The sequence below is a fragment of the Conger conger genome, chromosome 6, assembly GCF_963514075.1.
Source record: "Conger conger chromosome 6, fConCon1.1, whole genome shotgun sequence".
NCBI lineage: Eukaryota > Metazoa > Chordata > Actinopteri > Anguilliformes > Congridae > Conger > Conger conger.
In genome coordinates this window covers 33,827,530-33,846,714 of record NC_083765.1, presented here as the reverse complement: position 1 = coordinate 33,846,714, position 19,185 = coordinate 33,827,530, and the positions used below count along the sequence as shown (strand labels likewise).

Genomic DNA, 19,185 nt, shown 5'->3' with positions numbered 1-19,185 from the left:
ACCTTTATGGTCGTCTGATTGGTCTAGGATTGCCAGATGCCTTGTTTTTTGGCCACAATGTCAGTTTTTAAATTATACTGTAGGTACAGGTCTGGTGTGTTGTCTTGACTGGACAATATTAATGTCCAATCTGAATAATTTATTGAAATTTAACCACTAGTTCTTAATGAATTCCATATTCTGTCTCTCACGCTCACGACTACTGTCTGTTCTGGCTCCACGGTGGTGGAACAAACTCCCCGTTGAGGTCAGAACTGTAGAATCTCTCCCCACCTTCAAGCGCAAGCTGAAGACACACCTCTTCAAGCAGCACCTCTCCCCATCCCTCCCTACCTCCCTGTGAACCTTAATTGTTGTCTCTGTGACTTGCTTTGTGTATCAGTATTTTTAGTTGGCTAGGTAAGCAGTGTTGGGATAGTTAACTTTGGTCACTTTTGCTCTGTTTGTTTCTTTGTTAAAAAAAAAAAAAAAAAAATTGGCCCTCGTCCTTATCTTTGTTGTACAGGGAGCAGTTGAAATTGTACTTCCCTCTAGGGTCTTTCAGCAAACTTATCCCTGGTTATGGGTATGCACTTTGTTATACGTCGCTCTGGATAAGAGCGTCTGCCAAATGCCAATAATGTAATGTAATGTAATGTAATGTCTCCACTGTTAGACTTTCTTCTCCCCACCTCACCTTCACAATCAAGCTTCAACCTGCCTCTAAACCTGGCAGACCTAGATAGCAGCGGTCAGAAAGGCATCAAGATAGCCAATTGTAGCCATTGTCTGGGATACCGATATGCAGCAGCGATAATGTAGGATCAGAACAGAGGACATACAGTAAGAGGACATAGAAGCTGTTTGCACAGATCTGAGTGCTGTTACTGAGAGGAGAGTGATTTTAGGTCATGTGTAAGCAGGGTGGACACAACCCTTTTAAGGTGCTACTCACTGACACTTATTAATGAGTATAGAATATCTAAGCATCAAATGTTCTGGACATCCCTGCTCTGATTACTGGCTTTGCATTATGCACTACTGTATGTTCAACTTCTCTCTGCATAGTGTAGTGCGTATCACTGCACAGTGTGCATATTATTTTCAGTGTTTCAGTCTTGCCTTTGTGAACTGTATTAGGTGTACTATTCACAGAATTTGTGACTTAACTTATTGAACTTGGTTTCACACTTTATCTGAGTAGAGCTAACATTTACAAGACTAAATTGCTGCAAGTCATGGCCTCGCTTTGTCTAACCATATGTTCTAGCAGTTCTCAGTTTTGGTTTGGAGACCAAAGCCTACATATTCAGGTTCTGTACTGGTAAGAGTCTTATACTTTTAGGTTTCCTAGATAGCAAAATACTCAGTGAACACTCTAATCCAGCACTACTCAACTCCACATCCTACAGGCCGTAGTGTCAGCAGGCATTTTCTTCAACTGTGCACTACATCACCTATTTTCACTAATTACCATATGTGAACCAGGCAGGTAGAATATTTAGTGAAATCAGTTGGTGTAGTGCACGGCATGAGCAAATGCCTGCAGACACTGTAGCCTGCAGCATGTGGAGTTGAGTAGCACTGCTCTAATCTGATGAATACTATACATCCGGAGTAGGCATCAGTAGCGTCATATCTATTCCTGTATTTCACTCCAATGGTGATTGACATTTTAGCAGTGCTTATTGATAGGCATTAAAGCTAAATTTACAGACTCTTTTGTGTTGCTGCATGAAAGATTTTCCTGTGATCAAATGTGAACCTTCAATCCAGTGTGGACTAAAATAAACCCTATTAGAATTGATTTAACACTGAAGATTTTACTGTGTGTGGGTGGTGCTCAGATCAGTTTCAGTGATGTTGTCACATGCCATGACTCACCCCTAAGAGGACAGAAGAGCTTGACACAGGGAGGTATGGAAAATGTTGGTTTTTACAGTGTTTATTTTCAAGTTTATTTCCCATGGGAATGAGAGAGAAAGCATGGAACTGTTAAACAAACAAAAAGTCTCCTCCCTTTACCCTCACAGGATCCAGGTAAAAATGACAAACTAAAATAATAAAGGCAAAGTAAAACCTGAATAATAGTTTTCAGCTTCACTTGCAGCCAGTTCTGTCTCCGTGAACATCTATCTCGCCTCTCTGTACATCACTAACCCTACTGAATGTGATAGCTTCTGACAAAGCATTCTCTGTCTTTGCCAAGAGGATACCGCTCCAAGCGTGCTGACCTGCCCTTCTTTGTGTGTGATCCTCTGCAGCTCAATAGGCTCCGTTAGAGGTGTCTCAGGTTTCTGTTTCTGACTCGTCCCTGCACAATATCAATGCTCAAAGGTGTGGAAAGCCGTGGTTCATAGGAGGAGATAAAGGAAGTGGAAAATGCCACAATTTGGCCACTTGGCATTAAATGAAAGTTGGGTACTACATTTTGATATAGTGTCATGATTCAGTGCCATGTAGCCATATACACTAGTATCTGCGTTAGTTACTGCATGACTGAAATATCAGCCAATATGCTCTATCTACATGCTCTATCTACTGCTGTTGCAACTGCACATGCCCACTAAGTGCCCCCTGACACCCCATCTCCAGTCCAGTCCGCAATTTTTCACACTCACCCTGACCACCAATTGCACCAGCCCACTCAAATTTATTTGATTGTGGATATAAACCATCCACATTTTGTTTGTTTCCATTTGTGCCCCCTCAAAAACTTTTGGTGCACTTTGCCTCTGTCTGCAGTAAGCAGTTCTATGGCCTCCTCCCAGATCGGATCTGGCCAAATAGTTTCCTCCTTTTTGCAGGGCTTGAATCCAAACCATTTGCGCTCAAAAGCATGGAACAAGAAGACAGCATATAGCTGAGGCAGGGGACATCTATTTCCAGGCTGTTTTAATAAAGTCGTTCCATGCAGGATGAATTAAGTTTTTAAGAGTGTACTTATCGCGCACTTTTGTTGGAAATGGAATAGAAGCCTCTGATTGGTTGACACTGACGCATGCCTGCAACGTTGGACAGGCTGGCTCAGCGCCAATCGTCCTGAGCAGAACACTTCACCAACCCTGTCCGTCACTTCAGTCCGCTGTCAAACTGCGTCCTGGCACAGCTGACTGGCCAGCAAGCTTTATGGCATTAGCTGTATAGCCGTCCTGAGTATGAAACAATTTAATATTCATTGACAAGGACCTAGAAAAGTAATATTATATATGAATATAAAACTCGACGGGAGGTTAACAATAGCTAACTGGGGGCGTTTGCGGACACGTAGGCTACGTAGCTAGCTAGCTATCATTAGCTAGCTAAGGAGATACCGTTAATGATGTGAAACAGCTACCCAGATATTTCATTTTGACTGGCTGCGGGTAATAGTAACCGTTTTGTTGAAATTCTGACCGTAACGCTGTCAGCTAGTTCACTTCAGCGAACTTCTCTAACACCGGTGCAAAAAAAGTATTTCCCACGGGGTCTTCCAGGCTTCATTGTTGCAAGGACAAGAACTTTACGGAGAGAGACTGCTTCGCCACTGACTGACTACAATCTGCAACAATGGGATTACACCCGCTGGAGTTCAGCGAATGCTACCTGGACAGTCCTTCTTTCAGAGAAAGAATAAAGGCACACGAAGCGGAGCTGGACAAAACGAACAGATTTATAAAAGAATTGTACAAGGATGGCAAGAGTCTTATCGGTGCTATTAAACGTAAGTCGACCTTTCAGCTAGCTGAGTCTCTAAAGTAAGTTATGCTATGGCTTTTTGCAACAAAGATGATTCATAACGGTTTTGATGCAATAGCAACCTTTCAACAGCTTCGAAGGACAGTAATATTAGTCACGCAAATTAGGCTCATTCACTGTAAACGTCTGGGAATTGTAATCGTTGTATGCTAGCTAGTAGGTTAACAAACGACTGGCATTTAAAATGATTTGCTTCTACCAACTATGATAGGAATATGGTATGATACCTACTGAAATAGAAAATAATGCGACAAAATTGATTGCATTATTGGATCAATGAACTAAATTACTAACTCGACTAGTCCTCGGAGAAAAGTGAAACACGTAATGTTGTGGGTAATCCAATTAATTTCTTTTTTAGTAGAAGTGCCCATATTTGGTCAACGGTGCAGTTGGATGCCTAGTACTTCACTGATGTGTTTGACCTTTTTCTTTTTGGCTGAGTCTAATGGTTACCTGTTCAGTTTGTTTTGTGATGCTTTTGTTATAGAATAGGTAACCATACAATAGCCTACCGCTCAGTAGCTTATACTATACAAAATATGTTTATATGCCCGACACAATATAGGCTAAATGGTAAACTAAATGGCTAATTAACCCCTAAATACTAACGCTTCTGCATGGCCTGACCTTTGCCACTATTTGAGCTATTTTAAGTTCCTACACACGCCTTTGGGGCCAATATATGATTTACTATCTGACTTTAGAAGCATATATACTCATATAAAAATATGTAAAAATGCAAAAAGATCTTTATCATATCTTTTAAATGGTTGGTTGATTGCACAAATTGAAATGTGAATGCTTGCAGACAGTTCAGCAAAATGTGCTCCAAACAGTCTCTGCATCCACAGGTGACCATCCTCAGAAGCACTCGTTTACAGTCATATCAACTTTGATTGAAATTGATCTCAACAGGCATCTTGGTAGAAGGCTGTTCGGCTGCCTTGGTCTGCCCTGACATATGTTTTTATAGCTGGACAAGACCAAGTTTTTGTTGTTAACATTGTTATAGTTTCAGCTTGGATTCGGCAAAATTAGATTTTATGTATATGAAGGTTTGATGGACATAACTACCTTATAAGGATCACTGTAATTATAACATAATTTAACTTTTGTCCTTTAAATATACTCTGCCAACTGGATATATTTCTCTTGGGAAGTCTGCCATCAGCCCTTCTGTGCATTTATGAGTTATTTTACTTGCTTCAGTGGGGATTGAGATGGCATCTGTCTGTAAAGGTTTGCTTTATTAGGCTTGCTTACAAGCTGAAGGAGATGGAAGCCTATTGAACTGTTGTCCCCATCTTTGTTTTTATTTCCAAGTTGTACTCCCCAATTCTGAATGCCCAGTCACAAGATGTACAGTAGACCTATTCATTTCTATAACATCCTCTTTTTTTGGTATGATTACTATTCAAAAATGAGTCTTAAATGTGTACAGTCAGCCAATTACTTCCTTTCTGTTCTGCAATTTGGAAGGAGGATGCAGGCGGATCCCTGGCACCTGATTGGATTGTGAAATCGATAGGGAATGATAGCTAAATGAAGCCTTCCCTTGGAAAACTGGTTCTCTGTGATTGTTCATGTTCTGCCTGAGGTTAAATTTTTTTTTAGGGTGGGTTTCACTGATTAGCTTAGTCCTGAGACTAGAGTATAGAGTTTTGTATGGGGAATATCCATGAGAAAACTAGGCTTAATCTCTGTCCGTGAAACTGGCTCTTATTCACACACACATATAGTACTCCTGAAGTGAAGATGGTGGATGTTGATCCAGTGTGCATATATTGTGATTGATATGCTGTCATAAATGCTGTTAGACAATGTAGTTGGTTTGCAGATCAGTTTTTATTCATATGAAGGTAACCTTTTTCTGTTAAGATTTTACTTTAGCGTTTGTTTGAAGTTTTAGACATGAAATAAATATTTGCTAAATCTGTTGCAAGGCTCTCTTTCTGACCCCATATCATCAAGTTATGTAAAGGTATCCTATTATCTATTCTTTATTATGAAGCCATCCATCACGGTTTGAATATTCCCCATGGAAAGGATATAGACAAAGAGAATTGGCTAAAAATAAATTGTACATGTGACTTTGGGAGTGTCCGTTTTGCTGTCCTTTTTGGGACTTGTTTAAAAGTGCAGGGAATAACATGTGCTGGAGGATTTTCAGAGGTTGTTGTGTTTCTTCTTCTGAGATTTATTCTCTCCTACAGCGCCTGTTTCAAACACATTTGTAACAGCGCAGTGCTGGGTGTTATACTTGTGTGGTACCACACTGTGTTCTATAGGCCCAAACTGTGTGCTACCAGCACCACACTGTGTTCTGAAGGCCAAACATGTGTGGCAAAGCATTATATTTCATGTTGAACCAGTATTGTATGGCATAATGGTGTATCAGATTTGATTACATGTATCAGAAAGAACACCCTTGGAAATGATAAGAGGGATACTCCTATTTGACCCACCTTTCTGCCTATTGTGATCTTAGTTCTGCATTACTTTGTGGATCACACGTCTCCAATTCACAATGTTTGTGACTTAAACTGTGTGGTTCAATAGGTGAGTGGTAACCAGGGGGATGACTATTCTGTCCTGTGATTGGCTGCAAGTAATTGCTCACAGTTATCTGGTTGGCCAGCTTGAGGGCATTGTTACTATTTCAGGGTCAGCAGGGATTGGCTGTGTTTCCGGTCATTGTGTTTGTGATGGAGAGGAGATCATGACCTTGCAGGATATGCAGTAGGTCACAGATGGTCATGCTGTGCAGTCCGACCGGTATAATAATCCAAACAACTTTTTCACATAGCCTAACAAATTAGTGCATTTTACATGAATGACCATATTAGCTTCATCTCATAATACTGACCGATTTGTAGATGTAGTAAATGATTCACAAAACTCAATGAAAATATCATTTATTTATTTATTTTCTTAAAGAAACTTTCAGCTATAACTCTGAAATTTCTGTTCACTTCGCGGGGGCATTCAGGTACATTGTGGGCTTTTCTCCGAGGGTTGAATCGCTGACTCTCACACAGACTGCTGGTTTCCTGTTTACCCTCAGTCCTAATATGTTTATTGCCTTGTGCATCTATATATATCCATTTCCTTTCGTTAACGGATGTAGAACAGCAGAGTGAGTTTTCAGCCATAGCATGTATGTGTTAGAGTTGGTTAAGTGGCACTGAGCCATTGACATTGTGCAATAACAGCTATCGTGCTCAGGGAAATGGTCCTTCTGGTGCTCAAATCCTCTGATCTGCTGCCTGGAGCGTATCTTGTGTTGCGCTGTGACTCTTCTGTATCTCAGCCCTTTTCACTGTGAGCATCCATGTGATGCAGTTCGTTAAATACATTAGAGGAGACAGATCCAAGATGGGTTTTATTTCTTTCTTCTTTGGGTTATTGAGCATGCCAGTCGGGTCACTCGTCAACTGCAACATCCACCTTTTTTAACAGTCTAATGTTCCTTGATCACTTAATTACTGTTAAAATGATCTATGCAGTCACAGACTACAGATGAAGTGAAAAACGAATCCATTGCTGATGTCTGAAAGCTGAGAAACTTCTGTGTCCCAACAAAACAAAACAAGTTCACGGCCTCACTGGTTTAAAGGAAAGATGTATGCCTCTCTTCTGTAGCTTACCAGCCATAACTTGTATCTTTTGACCTCTTAACTGGGGCTTTGTAGTAGGCACATGCTTGTTAACTTGACTGGGGCCAGCAAGGTCAAAATCAGTGCAGATCTAAATCAGTAACTCATTCAAAAAGGTGGATACTTCTTGCTGCTTGAATGAGGAAAGTGTCTGATTGGCTATTCAGGAAGCTATCCATTCACAGTTAGCTTTATTGGGAAGACATGGGTTGCAGGCAGCACACAGAAAATGTTTTTTTTTTTTACTTGCTGCATGGCTAGAAATGGTGTTACACTGGAAGAAAATCATAAACATCATATACAGTGCAGGCCATAAGTATTTGGATGATGGTACAATTTCTGTTCTTTTGGCTCTGTACTCCAGCACATTAGACTTGAAATGAAATTATGAATTTGGGGTTAAAGAGCAGACTGTCACCTTTATTTTGAGGGTGTTTACAAGAGGTTCACTGAGCTCAGAAGATTCATATTGAGTGATCCATGTCAGAATTGCATCCCATTTTAGGGGCCAAAAGTAATTGGACAGTTGGCTTTGCAGCTGTTTCTGATTGGTGAGGTGTATTCAATTGCTTCCTTAGTGCAGATATAAGAAAACCTTCAGTATCTATTCTAGATTCTAGGCTTTTGATTGGTTTTTGTCAACATGGGGACCATGAAAGTCTCGGAGACCATTATGAGGCTGAGAAATAAGAAAAAACTGTCAACCTGTTTGGAACATCATTGAGAAGAAATAGCACTGGTGTATGTTTGGGATACGTTTATCCTGGTCTCATCTATCCACAAGACCTTTTCCAGAACTCTGCAGGCTCTTTTAGGTACTGCTTAGCAAACTGTAACCTTACCATCTGTTTTTTGTAACAAACTAGTGGTTTGCATCCTGCAGTGTATTCTCTGTGGATGTGTTTCTGAAGTCTTCTGCAGAGAATAGTCATCGACACATCCATGCCTGCCTCACCAAGTGTGCTTCTGATCTGTCAGACTGCCGTTTGGGGTTTTTTCTTCACTATGGCAAGAATTTAGATCCAAGAGGAGGAGACATACTGTGTTTTGGAAATAAAGGCTGTGTACATTATTCCATTTCTTTCACACATGTCAGTGTTTTTCCCCACATGCAGCTTTGTTGGTATATTTCTTTATTTTCTTTGCTTACTATTCGTCATCTCTAACCAGGACACATATTGAAAGTGAAAACCCTTAATCGGCCACTGTTGCATATCCATTCATTTGGCCATTAGGAAGATAATTGAGAGTCTGTTAACTCTTGTTTGCTGTAGGGACATTGAATTTTTAATAGTCTGATCTTATTTTCAAATATTTTGTGGCTCGTAAACCGGAATACTTGAGTAATTGCACCTTCGAGAAACCTTTGTTATGAGATTGAGTAAATGCTGTTTACTTTTTAACTTTTTAGTACAGATTTTTTGTGTAAAATACAGCAATGACTTGAAGCAAAGAGTCCTGAATTTGTATACATTTTCAGGCTAAGAAATTTGTGAGTACAAATGCATGGTTCTCAGGGGTGTCCTTGTTAATGTGAATGAAAGAATAGCACCCTAGACTGGCTACAGTAATTGTGTTCCTGCGGTCTTTTAATGAAGAAATGACAGTGGATTTTTGGACTCTTGGTTATCTAAGAGTCCAGAATGGATGCTTAACAGATTTATTTTCCACCCTTTTATATTACTGTAGCTCAAAACTGAGATCCAAGATCCTTTTAATGCTTCTGTTGCCAACAGTACTGTACATGGGGCTGTGTTGTGGCATAATGGTTACAACTGGGCTTGTAACTGAAGTGTTCTGGGTTCATTTCCCAGCTGGGACTCTGCTATTGTACTTAACGTGGTACTTAACTTCAATGGCTTCAGTGCAATACCCAGCTGTGTAAATTGAATTGGATTGCATGTTAAAAAAAAATGTAATCTGTGTACGTTTCTCTGGATAAGAGTGTCAATTCAAAGCCAAAATCTAGTGTAAATACCTAATTCTAGAAACAAAATGCACTCCTTGCTTGCTCTTGGCTAGATACCAAGTAAACCAATGAATGTAGCCAGTAACACTGTAGACCATTAATTGGTTGAATGCAATATTCAGAAATTGCATCATTGTAACATCACTTTGATTTGTCACTTCAGTTAGTAATGTATTGTAGGAACCTCCTCCAACATTCAGGATGCAGTCGGCAGGAAAGTAAATTATGGACTTGTTTCCAAAGTTCCTGGTAGTTTGAGATCTGGATGATTCCCATACTGTGCAATGGAAAAAAGCGAAGAGCCAGAAACGAGCCCTGTGGTCCCTGAGACAGAGGGTGTGCAGGCTTTGGAAAGAGAAGGAAGAGGCAGAGGGCGTGTATCTGGCATTGTTTGTTCCTTTGGCAGATGCTGAGAGATGGATCAGTCGTTGCTTCTGCGAATCCACTGATTAAAGCCAGCAGATTTCCATGTAGCGCTAACGCTGGCCTCTGATGATTTAGGAAACTCCAATCAAAACCGTGACCCCTGCCTACACCCCACCCACAGCCCCCTAACGACCTACCCGCTTTTCGTGTGTGCACACAAACGCACGTACGTTCCTCTGAATTTAATTTGGCCTATTGAGTGAGAGAGTCTTCTCTCATCTTTGTCAGATCTTCTAAGCTCAGTGAACATATCTCCAGCTGTAGAATATGAAAGTTTCCGCCCCCATTGGTGGCACTGGGCCTCTCGTCTGTCAATCTCTTACCCAGTGGATGGGAGTGCTGCTGTTTATTTTTGTGTTATGCACAATGTGACATGGGAAAGCCTCTGGCCATGACCAGCAGTGAAGAAGAACATGCTAGACACTCTGACCATTTTCACATTACATTTGTGGGATAGAGGCCTCCCAATGTATGCTTGTTTTGACTATTGATGGATTCCAGTGAAACTGTTGCAACTTTTTTTTTTCCGCTGTTGTCATTACAGCAATTTATCCGAAAGGTATTAAAACAGGACAGAGTGGCTGTGTGCAGGCATTTTGAATCATTCATAAGATTGTATCTCCCAGTCGCCCCCAGATGAGAGTGGTGGATTTGTTATTCAAGTGAACACCATGCCAGTTAAAAGATAATAAAACATTACATTCAGTGTCTGGAGTTTGATTAATGTTTTTCTAAGGATAAGGTCCCCTCTTCTGTTATTGGAGCATTGTTCAGTTTCCTATGCTCAGATTAGCATAACACTGTGTGTCAATCTGAACCACCACTGATCAATCAAGCGCCATTAAACATTAACAAGGTTGTAGTCTTTTTTTCCCCTCCATGTCATAGTTTCACTGTAAAAAAAGAAATAAGAATGATGTTATGTTGAGCTGTGCAGGCAGTCTTGAGCACTGAGCACCATTATTTGGTCTGGCAAACACTTACCATTAATTACAGTTCTAGCGTTGCCAAAAACTACATCACAGCCTTTCATTAAAGTCACATTCCCTGGCGCATGAAGTCATACAATGAGAATGATTGTTTTTCCAGAAAGCATAAGCAGATATGAAACTTAAAGAGAGACTGCATCCTTTATGATAGGCAACGGTTGGTAGGGGCAGACCTGCTCTTTGACCCATGGCCTCTGAAATCTCCGGTATCCATGGAAACTTTCTATTAAACTGCACCCCCCCCCTCAGGGTTCACCATCATGTGATCATAGTGGGTGGAGCAGCTATGTGAACAAGTGTGGTGATTTATGTCACCGTGGGCATGTTGCATAAACAAAACATGCATGGTGATCCTCTATTATGACAAAAGGCTTCCAGTAGCAGACCTAGCAAACGTGAATGAAAGAACATGAACATGCAGATTTTATTTACAGCGATTTTATTATACATAGCCCCACTCCTCATTGTCTGTGACATGTGGCTTCATGTGTGTTTCTCATTAACCAGGTGAGTTAAATTGCTTTCTTAATGCAGGTATGAGAGAGCTTTATATCCAGCCTTGATTCTTGGCTTTTGATTGCCTTTGGAGTTTGTCAACAGGGCTGTCCCAATGAAAATCAAGGAGACCATTACGGAGAAATAAGGAAAAAAAAAAAGACGCATAAGCCAATTTTTTTGTTTACCAATATCAACTGTTTGGAACATCCATATGAACAAAAGCTCTGTAATTGCAAAGCCCTTTCCATCTGCAGTGATCTTTCCAGTGAGTTCTGGTTGGCTAAGGAAGACCTTTACAGATGATGGTCAAATACTTCTCACCATAATGGAGAAAAACAACAAACGCCTGTCCGACAGATCAGAAAAACTCTTCAGGAGGCAGACATGGATGAGTCAGTGACTGTCCGCAGAAGACTTCACTGACAGAACTACATGCACACTGCAAGCTGTGAATACTTTCTAAAGCCACTGTATGTCTATATTGTATGTTAATTAGAAGATCTTAAACAAGATTCAAATTCTCAAATTCTCAAATAGTTGGAACGATATTCAGATATTTTCAGAATTTATTTTGTGGCAAAGACCCAAACACTTACCAATGTTTGAGAAACATTGATCTAGATTATGATCTAGAGTAAAGACCTAGTTAAAGTAAAGCTGGGTATTTGCATACATCTAAGATGCACACTGCACCACCAGTGCATTGGTCGTCTCCTCAGTTTGGAGACTGAATGGAAATCCCAACGAACTGCATAATTATTTCCCTTAACTAATAATCTTTCTTTCAAATAATCTTCATTCAAACTCAGTGGCAGATGGCAGCAAACTGACGATACATTTAGCCGTCTGGCCTTTCAGATTGATTGGCTGTTGCTGAATGCTAAACATATGCTCTTTAAAGGCTTATACATTTCCCCAAAACAGTGTCATTTGTAGAACATTGCAGGCATTAGATTTTGAAGAGAAGGAAAACTAGCAGTAGAACTTCTTTGACAGAATTTTTTTGGCTTAACTGTTTTTGTTTATAGTGTGCTCACTTACAAACTATGCTTGGCTAGCTTATTTTTTTTAATATTATAGCAAAATAAATAATATATTTATTTATTTAAATAATAATATTTTTATGTTTTATTTTAAACAGCATTTTACATATAGGTTTCACTCCCCCACTTGAACAAAGCAGCAGATCGGAACAATACCAGGATGTAGTAGGCCATTGTGTGTAAAGGGCATTGGCCCTTTACACACAATTTTCAAAAAGAAATAATTCATTATAAATAAGAAAACATGCAATGGAAGAGTCAATCCAATTCACGAAAAGAGGTGATTTATTAAGAATGAGGAAACGTAACTGAAGTGTCGATCCTTGATACGCAATTCACAAAAGACCATCTATTAAGAATAAGAAGTTGTGAAACTGCTGAATGCGTGTAATGTATTTCCTGGTGGTATTTCCCTTGGGCTGTTTTGCTTGAGCTGAAGTGTGATGAAATGGTGTAAACATGATGTAATGTGTAGTGATGATGTAACTGAGCGGAAAAAAACATGAACACTTAGAGTGCTAGAGTGGAGAAGTGCGGCCGACATTGGAGGGAAAACTGGCTGGAAGACCAAAAGGTCTGGAATGGCTTCAGATTTGTTGGTTCTCTTCATTTCATCCCCGCCCACTCGATTCACTTCAGTGATTATTCTTATGTTGCTAAAATGGAAACTAAAGAATAAAGTGACCCAAACAAAAGTTACCACTTTACTTAATGGCTGATGAATATTTAATGCTGGCTACAGGTTGAAAGTGTGTTGCAATAAGATTAAACATCATTGAAACTATACATATTTCCATGATACATATTTGTTTTTAATATGCAAATTCTGTATAATAATGGAAGGGATTTTACAAATTTAGAAAAGTCTTGTAGTCTATGTTTAACAGGCTGTGTGGAGGGCTCTCCCTCCAATTCCAATCAATGCCTCTGTAGGGTGGGATCTCCATTGCAAAGCAGCTCCAGAGTTTTCAGTCCAGCACTGTGTTCAGTCAGGCACAGTCCAGCACTGTGTTCAGTCAGGCACAGTCCAGCCCTGTGTTCAGTCAGGCACAGTCCAGCCCTGTGTTCAGTCAGGCCTAGTCCAGCACTGGTTTCAGTCAGGCCCAGTCCAGCACTGGTTTCAGTCAGGCCAAGTCCAGCACTGTGTTCAGTCAGGCCCAGTCCAGCCCTGGTTTCAGTCAGGCCCAGTCCAGCACTGGTTTCAGTCAGGCCCAGTCCAGCACTGGTTTCAGTCAGGCCCAGTCCAGCACTGGTTTCAGTCAGGCCCAGTCCAGCACTGGTTTCAGTCAGGCCCAGTCCAGCCCTGGTGTCTTTCAGGCCCAGTCCAGCCCTGGTTTCAGTCAGGCCCAGTCCAGCCCTGTGTTCAGTCAGGCCCAGTCCAGCACTGGTTTCAGTCAGGCCCAGTCCAGCCCTGTGTTCAGTCAGGCCCAGTCCAGCACTGTGTTCAGTCAGGCCCAGTCCAGCACTGGTTTCAGTCAGGCCCAGTCCAGCCCTGGTGTCTTTCAGGCCCAGTCCAGCCCTGTGTTCAGTCAGGCAGAAGAGTCTGAATGGCTTTCTGATGCCAAGAGTGGAATCTGGCGTTTGTTTGAGTCCCGCAATTTGTAACGAATGCCCCATCAGTTGCATGGAAGCCTGACGTGAGCTCATTGGATTACGCATGGCCTCCATGTACAGTAACACCCGGCCCTTTGGCGCCCAGGCCAGCTGCTCCTCGCCCCCTCTTTCTCAGCAGCTGGCCTGCGGTACGCCTCTGCGGTCCTCGTAGTGCAACATGATCAGCCTCAGAGTCACGCCGTGCGGCTGTGTCAGTCCCTTTTCTGGATGCGGGCATAACCTTGGTCAATTGTCACATTGTGTGTGACCGTGCTGTTCTGTGTGCTACACAGTTTTTATCTCCATTCCACACCCATGTAGCAAAGACCCGCATTACTTTCCCATGGACTAAATGATTCAGGACTGTAACTGTATCGCAGCCTTTTTCTTTGATAGTAGATGACGGGACATTATGGATACTGTGGCAATTTTTGTGGATTGTGAAACCGACAATCTTCTTCCATGCGCTGGGAAGTCCTTGCATGTTCTACAGTTGAAAGTCCCTATGTTTGGCTTGCATTTGAATGTTCATTCTTTAAGTGGATGTTTTGCACTGCTGCAAGATGGGCTGTCTTCTGTGGGGTGTAGAGCAGACACGTGTTGTAGGGGCAGTTTTGTACCCCCACACCCCAAATAAGGATACCGCAGCTTCAAATCGCAGTTCTGGGTTTTCACATATTTTTCCTGTTAAAGGAAGCCTTGTGAGTCCTATCAGATTAATGGAAGGCTCGGCCATTATGAGTCATAGGAAGGTTCCTTTTTTATTTTTTCCTGAAGAAGGAATGTGGAGGAGCTTTGCTTGTTCAAGAGATTTTTACAGTGCATTCTGTAATATCTTCAGAACCTTGATCATTCATAATTCATTATCATGTATTATTATTTTTAGATCGCTTAAGAGTGTATCAGTTCAGCTGTGAATAAACTAACCTAATTTGTGACAACACATTAAAATAAGAATAATTTACTCTCTGTTGGAGAGTCTCTGTTCCCAATGGCCTTACGTTTTTGTTTCCTGATGTGCATTTAGGGAGCACCGCTGTTACTGTGATTAATGCTGGGTGTGACAGGTTTTATGTGAGGGATTGTCTCAGTCTACGGTGCAGTGTTGTGAAAACATGTCTGGTTGAGGCAGTCCTATGTTTGGGGAGTATCAGTTTGGGCTGGGCAGTTTATGGCTGTGGAATGTGTGTCTGCTCTCTGTACGGCGCAATGCTATATATACATGACTTTAATGTCATTTTAGTAAGGTGTGTCAGTATTGTGTGATAAACAGTAACTCTTTTTCTGGTTGTCATTGTCCACCAGGTGTATCACCTTTCAATTTCTGCATTACATCCACCCACCACCAGTATAATTACAGACCTATCTAATCTAGGGGGGAAAACATACTGGTTAAAATAGACATTTATATTTAAAGTATCATTTGCAGGAATTTACTGCCGACTAAAGCATTTCAAATACTTGCTTGAGTAAAGATAGTTATTTAAAATCATTCAGGATAAAAAGTAATTCAACTGCTTTGAATTGAAGAAGGGTACCATATCATCAGGGTGTCAGAATGATGCAGGAGATAATTAAGTAAGTCCCATAATGACGTTCGAACAGCCCAAAATAATGATGAAATGGGGAGAAATAATGATGTCTTCTCTGCAGAGGTGTGTCTTCTGGAGGTAACAGAGGTGACAGAGGTGTGTCTTCTGTGTTGCTAGAACTGCTCTGTCCCGTTGGTTCACAGGGAGCCGTGGCACTTTGTGTCTGCTGTATTAGAGCCAGGGTCGTGCGGCGGTAATGTAGCCGTAGCATGGCTGGTCCAGTGAGGGGCCTGGAGGTGGGCGCTAGGTCCCAGTCTGCAGCACTCCTGTAAAAACTTATCTGGAAAGGCCCTGTGCTGTAATTATTGGGGACACTTGAGGGGGAGGTCCTGTGAAGGCATCCCAGGTTTGTGGTAATGAAACATTGACATTTGGGCGTTTAGCTCCTGTCCAGTGTGTCTTGCACAGTGGGCATTTCTCATTTATTTTTTACATGTCTAATACTGGATATTTACTAAAGCGGTTCAAGGTAGGTTCCTTTATTAAGGGTGTAACTGCACATACCTCAGTGTTACAAGCCCTGTTGCAAACAACTACTAAAATCCTCCATTTGTCTCTTCACTTATCTAAGAAATATTGTTTTTTAACACCTACTCTATATTTTTCTCCTCTAAACAGGTCCTGAATATGTTGATGTTTTTGTTTTTCCTGTGGGTCTGTGCTTTCCCTACCCCACATGGTGATAATTTAAGTCAAGCTGGGTTGGGCTTTATGTGTGCGACAGCTGCCTCGTAAAAAAACAAACACCTTCTTCGGTCGGTATACAGTGGGAGCTAGCCCTTTACTTGCCCATCCGTCCTGTTCTTTATTCGACAGCAGAGTCAGGATGAGTGATAGCTGCGTGTAGTGTGTTTAAGGGCTGAGTAACAGCTAATGGTGCTGTAAGGGCGTGGCAGGAGTCAGGGTGACGGGACAGATCCTCTAATGGTGGCGCTGTGTAAAATAACGTCATTCAGAAGAGTGCTCTCTGTTGTGCAGGGCCCCACAATAGTACAGCACTGTGCACAGAACTTTCCTTCAGCTGCATTCCTCCTAGCCCAAAAATGGCGTGTTATTGGCACGCTTTCTCGCAAGTGACCATGAGGGGAAAGGCACTCGCCTCTTGGTCAGCTGGGACGATGGAATGTTAATCATCGGAGATGCTGTGTGTTTCTTTCGGTCTGACTTTGATTTACAACAGTTGGTCTTTTAATCTCACGGAACTAAAATATGTGGATTTATTACAGAGACCCATATGTTTTTAAATTAACATCTCCATACTGTTGGTATATCATCTTAGCCCTAAATAAAGCAGTAATTTTGTTCAGAATGTTGGGTAGAGTGTGACCATCCCGACCAATACACACACTCCTCATGGAGAAATGACACTTACTACAGTACCGTACCTTCAGCTTCAGTTGAATTGTGTGAAATGCGCCGAGCTCCTTTGCTGCCGCTTGAATCTCTTACCCAGCTGGAGCAAAGAGACCGTTCAGTCACTGAGGAAGGTTCCTGAAACCCACATTTAATTTAATTCATTTCATTAACTTAATTTAATTCATCCATTTTTGAAAGCCCTTTTTCCATGTCAGGGTTACTGGAGAGGAGAGGCAGGAATACATGCTGGACAAGTTGCCTATCCATTGCAGACTTTTAGAGACTGCAAGCTGAAATTCATTTTTATTTCCCTCAATTTAGTTAATTCTTTAATGTGTTCAAGTACATGCAGTATTCTATACTTAAAATTAATGAAAATGTAATACTTGTGTATTTTTGCATTTATTTATTTGGGGTATACGACATGAAGTACCAGTGGCCATGTATGTTAATCAAATGTCTGTCAATTCCCCGTTCCCCTCTTAACAATATCCTTACACACAGTGACACCCATTCATCCCCCTCCTCATTGGCCAGAAAGCGGTGACCGCACCACAGCTGACCTGTATATGGTCTGTGGTTTTTGCAAGGGTGTACTTTTGTTTCCAACAGGGATAGGATGGCCCTTTCCTGGAAGATCCTATCTGATTTTGGATTTCAGATCAACATCTGCTCTTAGTTAGGCTATTCGCCCAATTATTTAGGCTAGCTTTGTTTATTATTAAGCTCATGAATGGCAGATAAAGACTGTTCCTCCGTCCCTCCATTAAACATTTTGCTGTTGTGTATTCTGAGTAAACTGGTATCTGTCTATGTGACTGTACAAGTTGGTAAATGACCTAGGGTATTTTGTGGTAACAGAAGATAAAATCCAGAAATGGACATAGTCCATGGACTGGGATTTGGTTTGTTTAAAGCTGTCTCCTGGTGTCATGTTTGTCACAGAATTGGACCTGGCCTGTCAGGGATTCGGTACACAAAATAAAGGTGTGTGCATTAATGGAGGCCAAAAGGCAATCTTAATAATTTTATTATGCATCTGCGTGACCTTTTTTATAATAATATCATGTGACGCAGCTGTAGACTATCCTTAAAACAGTATCCTTTTATCAGAAAAAAAATAGTTTTACTGTGTGTGAACATGCACTGGTGTATTCAGCAGTTTAGAAATGTCTCTACCTCTGTGTCTGGAAAGAAAAGTTACACTTTGTGATATCTTTGTGGTTTCCCTGCACTCTGACTGATCTACCAAGTATTAGCCATTGTTCTGTCATAGGTTTGCAGTTGAGTTGTCTTGAATCACCACCTCCCAATTGGAGCCACACCTACACCAGACCATGATTCATCAGAAGCGCATCTGGAAGTTTAGTGAGAGAATCAACGTGTTGGGCTCACAGTACCATGAACTGAGCCTGGGCCTGTCAAATGAGAGCCTTAAAGACAGTTGCTTGCTGTAGCTTCAGTCCCAGGAATCCTCCTCTCTGATGTTTTCACCAATTCCGTCCGCAAATTGAAACACCTCCGCAGAACAGTTCATGAATTGAGTTTTAATTAATTTCCCAAATTAATTCAATTAAATTTGCTGAATTGAAATAGACCCGAGCCCCCAGCCCTATAATACTAGTCCGTCTCCCTTCTGCTCTGAGACAGGCCCATCTGGTGCTAAGAGACGGAGGCATTGCCGTTGCTTAGTGCAGAGTAGTCTGTTCAGCCTCATTTTGAGAGCTCATGCGCTTTTCGATGCACCTTTTTATTGTTCGGTTTGTTTTCTTTTTTCACCACCCGAGCGGCGCTGAAGGTGACCGTTTTGTTTGCGTAGCTAAAAGCCGGCAGGGCGACGGGGCCCACGCACTTGGCACATTCACATTTCTCGGCCCCTCTGCACATGCCGCCAGGCGATCACGTGACCGCGCGCTGGCGCTGGCCTCGCTGTGCGGAGGCGGCGGGATGATGGCAGAAGGTGTCGTTCTGCGGGCTTTTGCGGCTCGGTTTTATTTCAGAGCCGCGAGCAGTTTCTCTCTCTCCCTCTAACCACTGTCTGATTTTAATGCGGTTCGTACTGCAGCTCCGAAAGGCAGACTGTTCGCATTTCTGTTCGCATGTTTATTTATTTTTCATTTAGCTCACTCAATTTTTCATTGACTGCTTTATTAATCCTATCAATGGACAAACGGCAAATACCGCAGATAGGGCTGCATACAGTCTCGATGGGGAGGTGTAATTCTGTATGGAGACTTCCGGTCCTGGTTTTGGACGTACTGCACTGGGGGGAAATGCAGGGAAGCAGGGGCTTTGCCAGACCACGCTTACAGGGGCATGTGCCTCAGTGATAAGTTTCTGTGC

General features: G+C 41.7%; 1 protein-coding gene across 6 annotated transcripts in view; it reads left to right on the top strand.

The window, feature by feature from the left end:
* The first annotated feature begins 3,035 nt into the window (after positions 1-3,035).
* LOC133130810 (rho GTPase-activating protein 10-like) overlaps positions 3,036-19,185 on the top strand; it is a 52,311-nt gene continuing 36,161 nt past the window's right edge. For all 6 annotated transcript variants that reach the window (XM_061245671.1, XM_061245675.1, XM_061245673.1 and 3 more), the window contains exon 1: positions 3,036-3,682. In XM_061245671.1, coding sequence (XP_061101655.1) covers positions 3,529-3,682 — 154 coding nt within the window. In that variant the 5' untranslated portion in view covers positions 3,036-3,528. The remainder of the gene's footprint in view (positions 3,683-19,185) is intronic.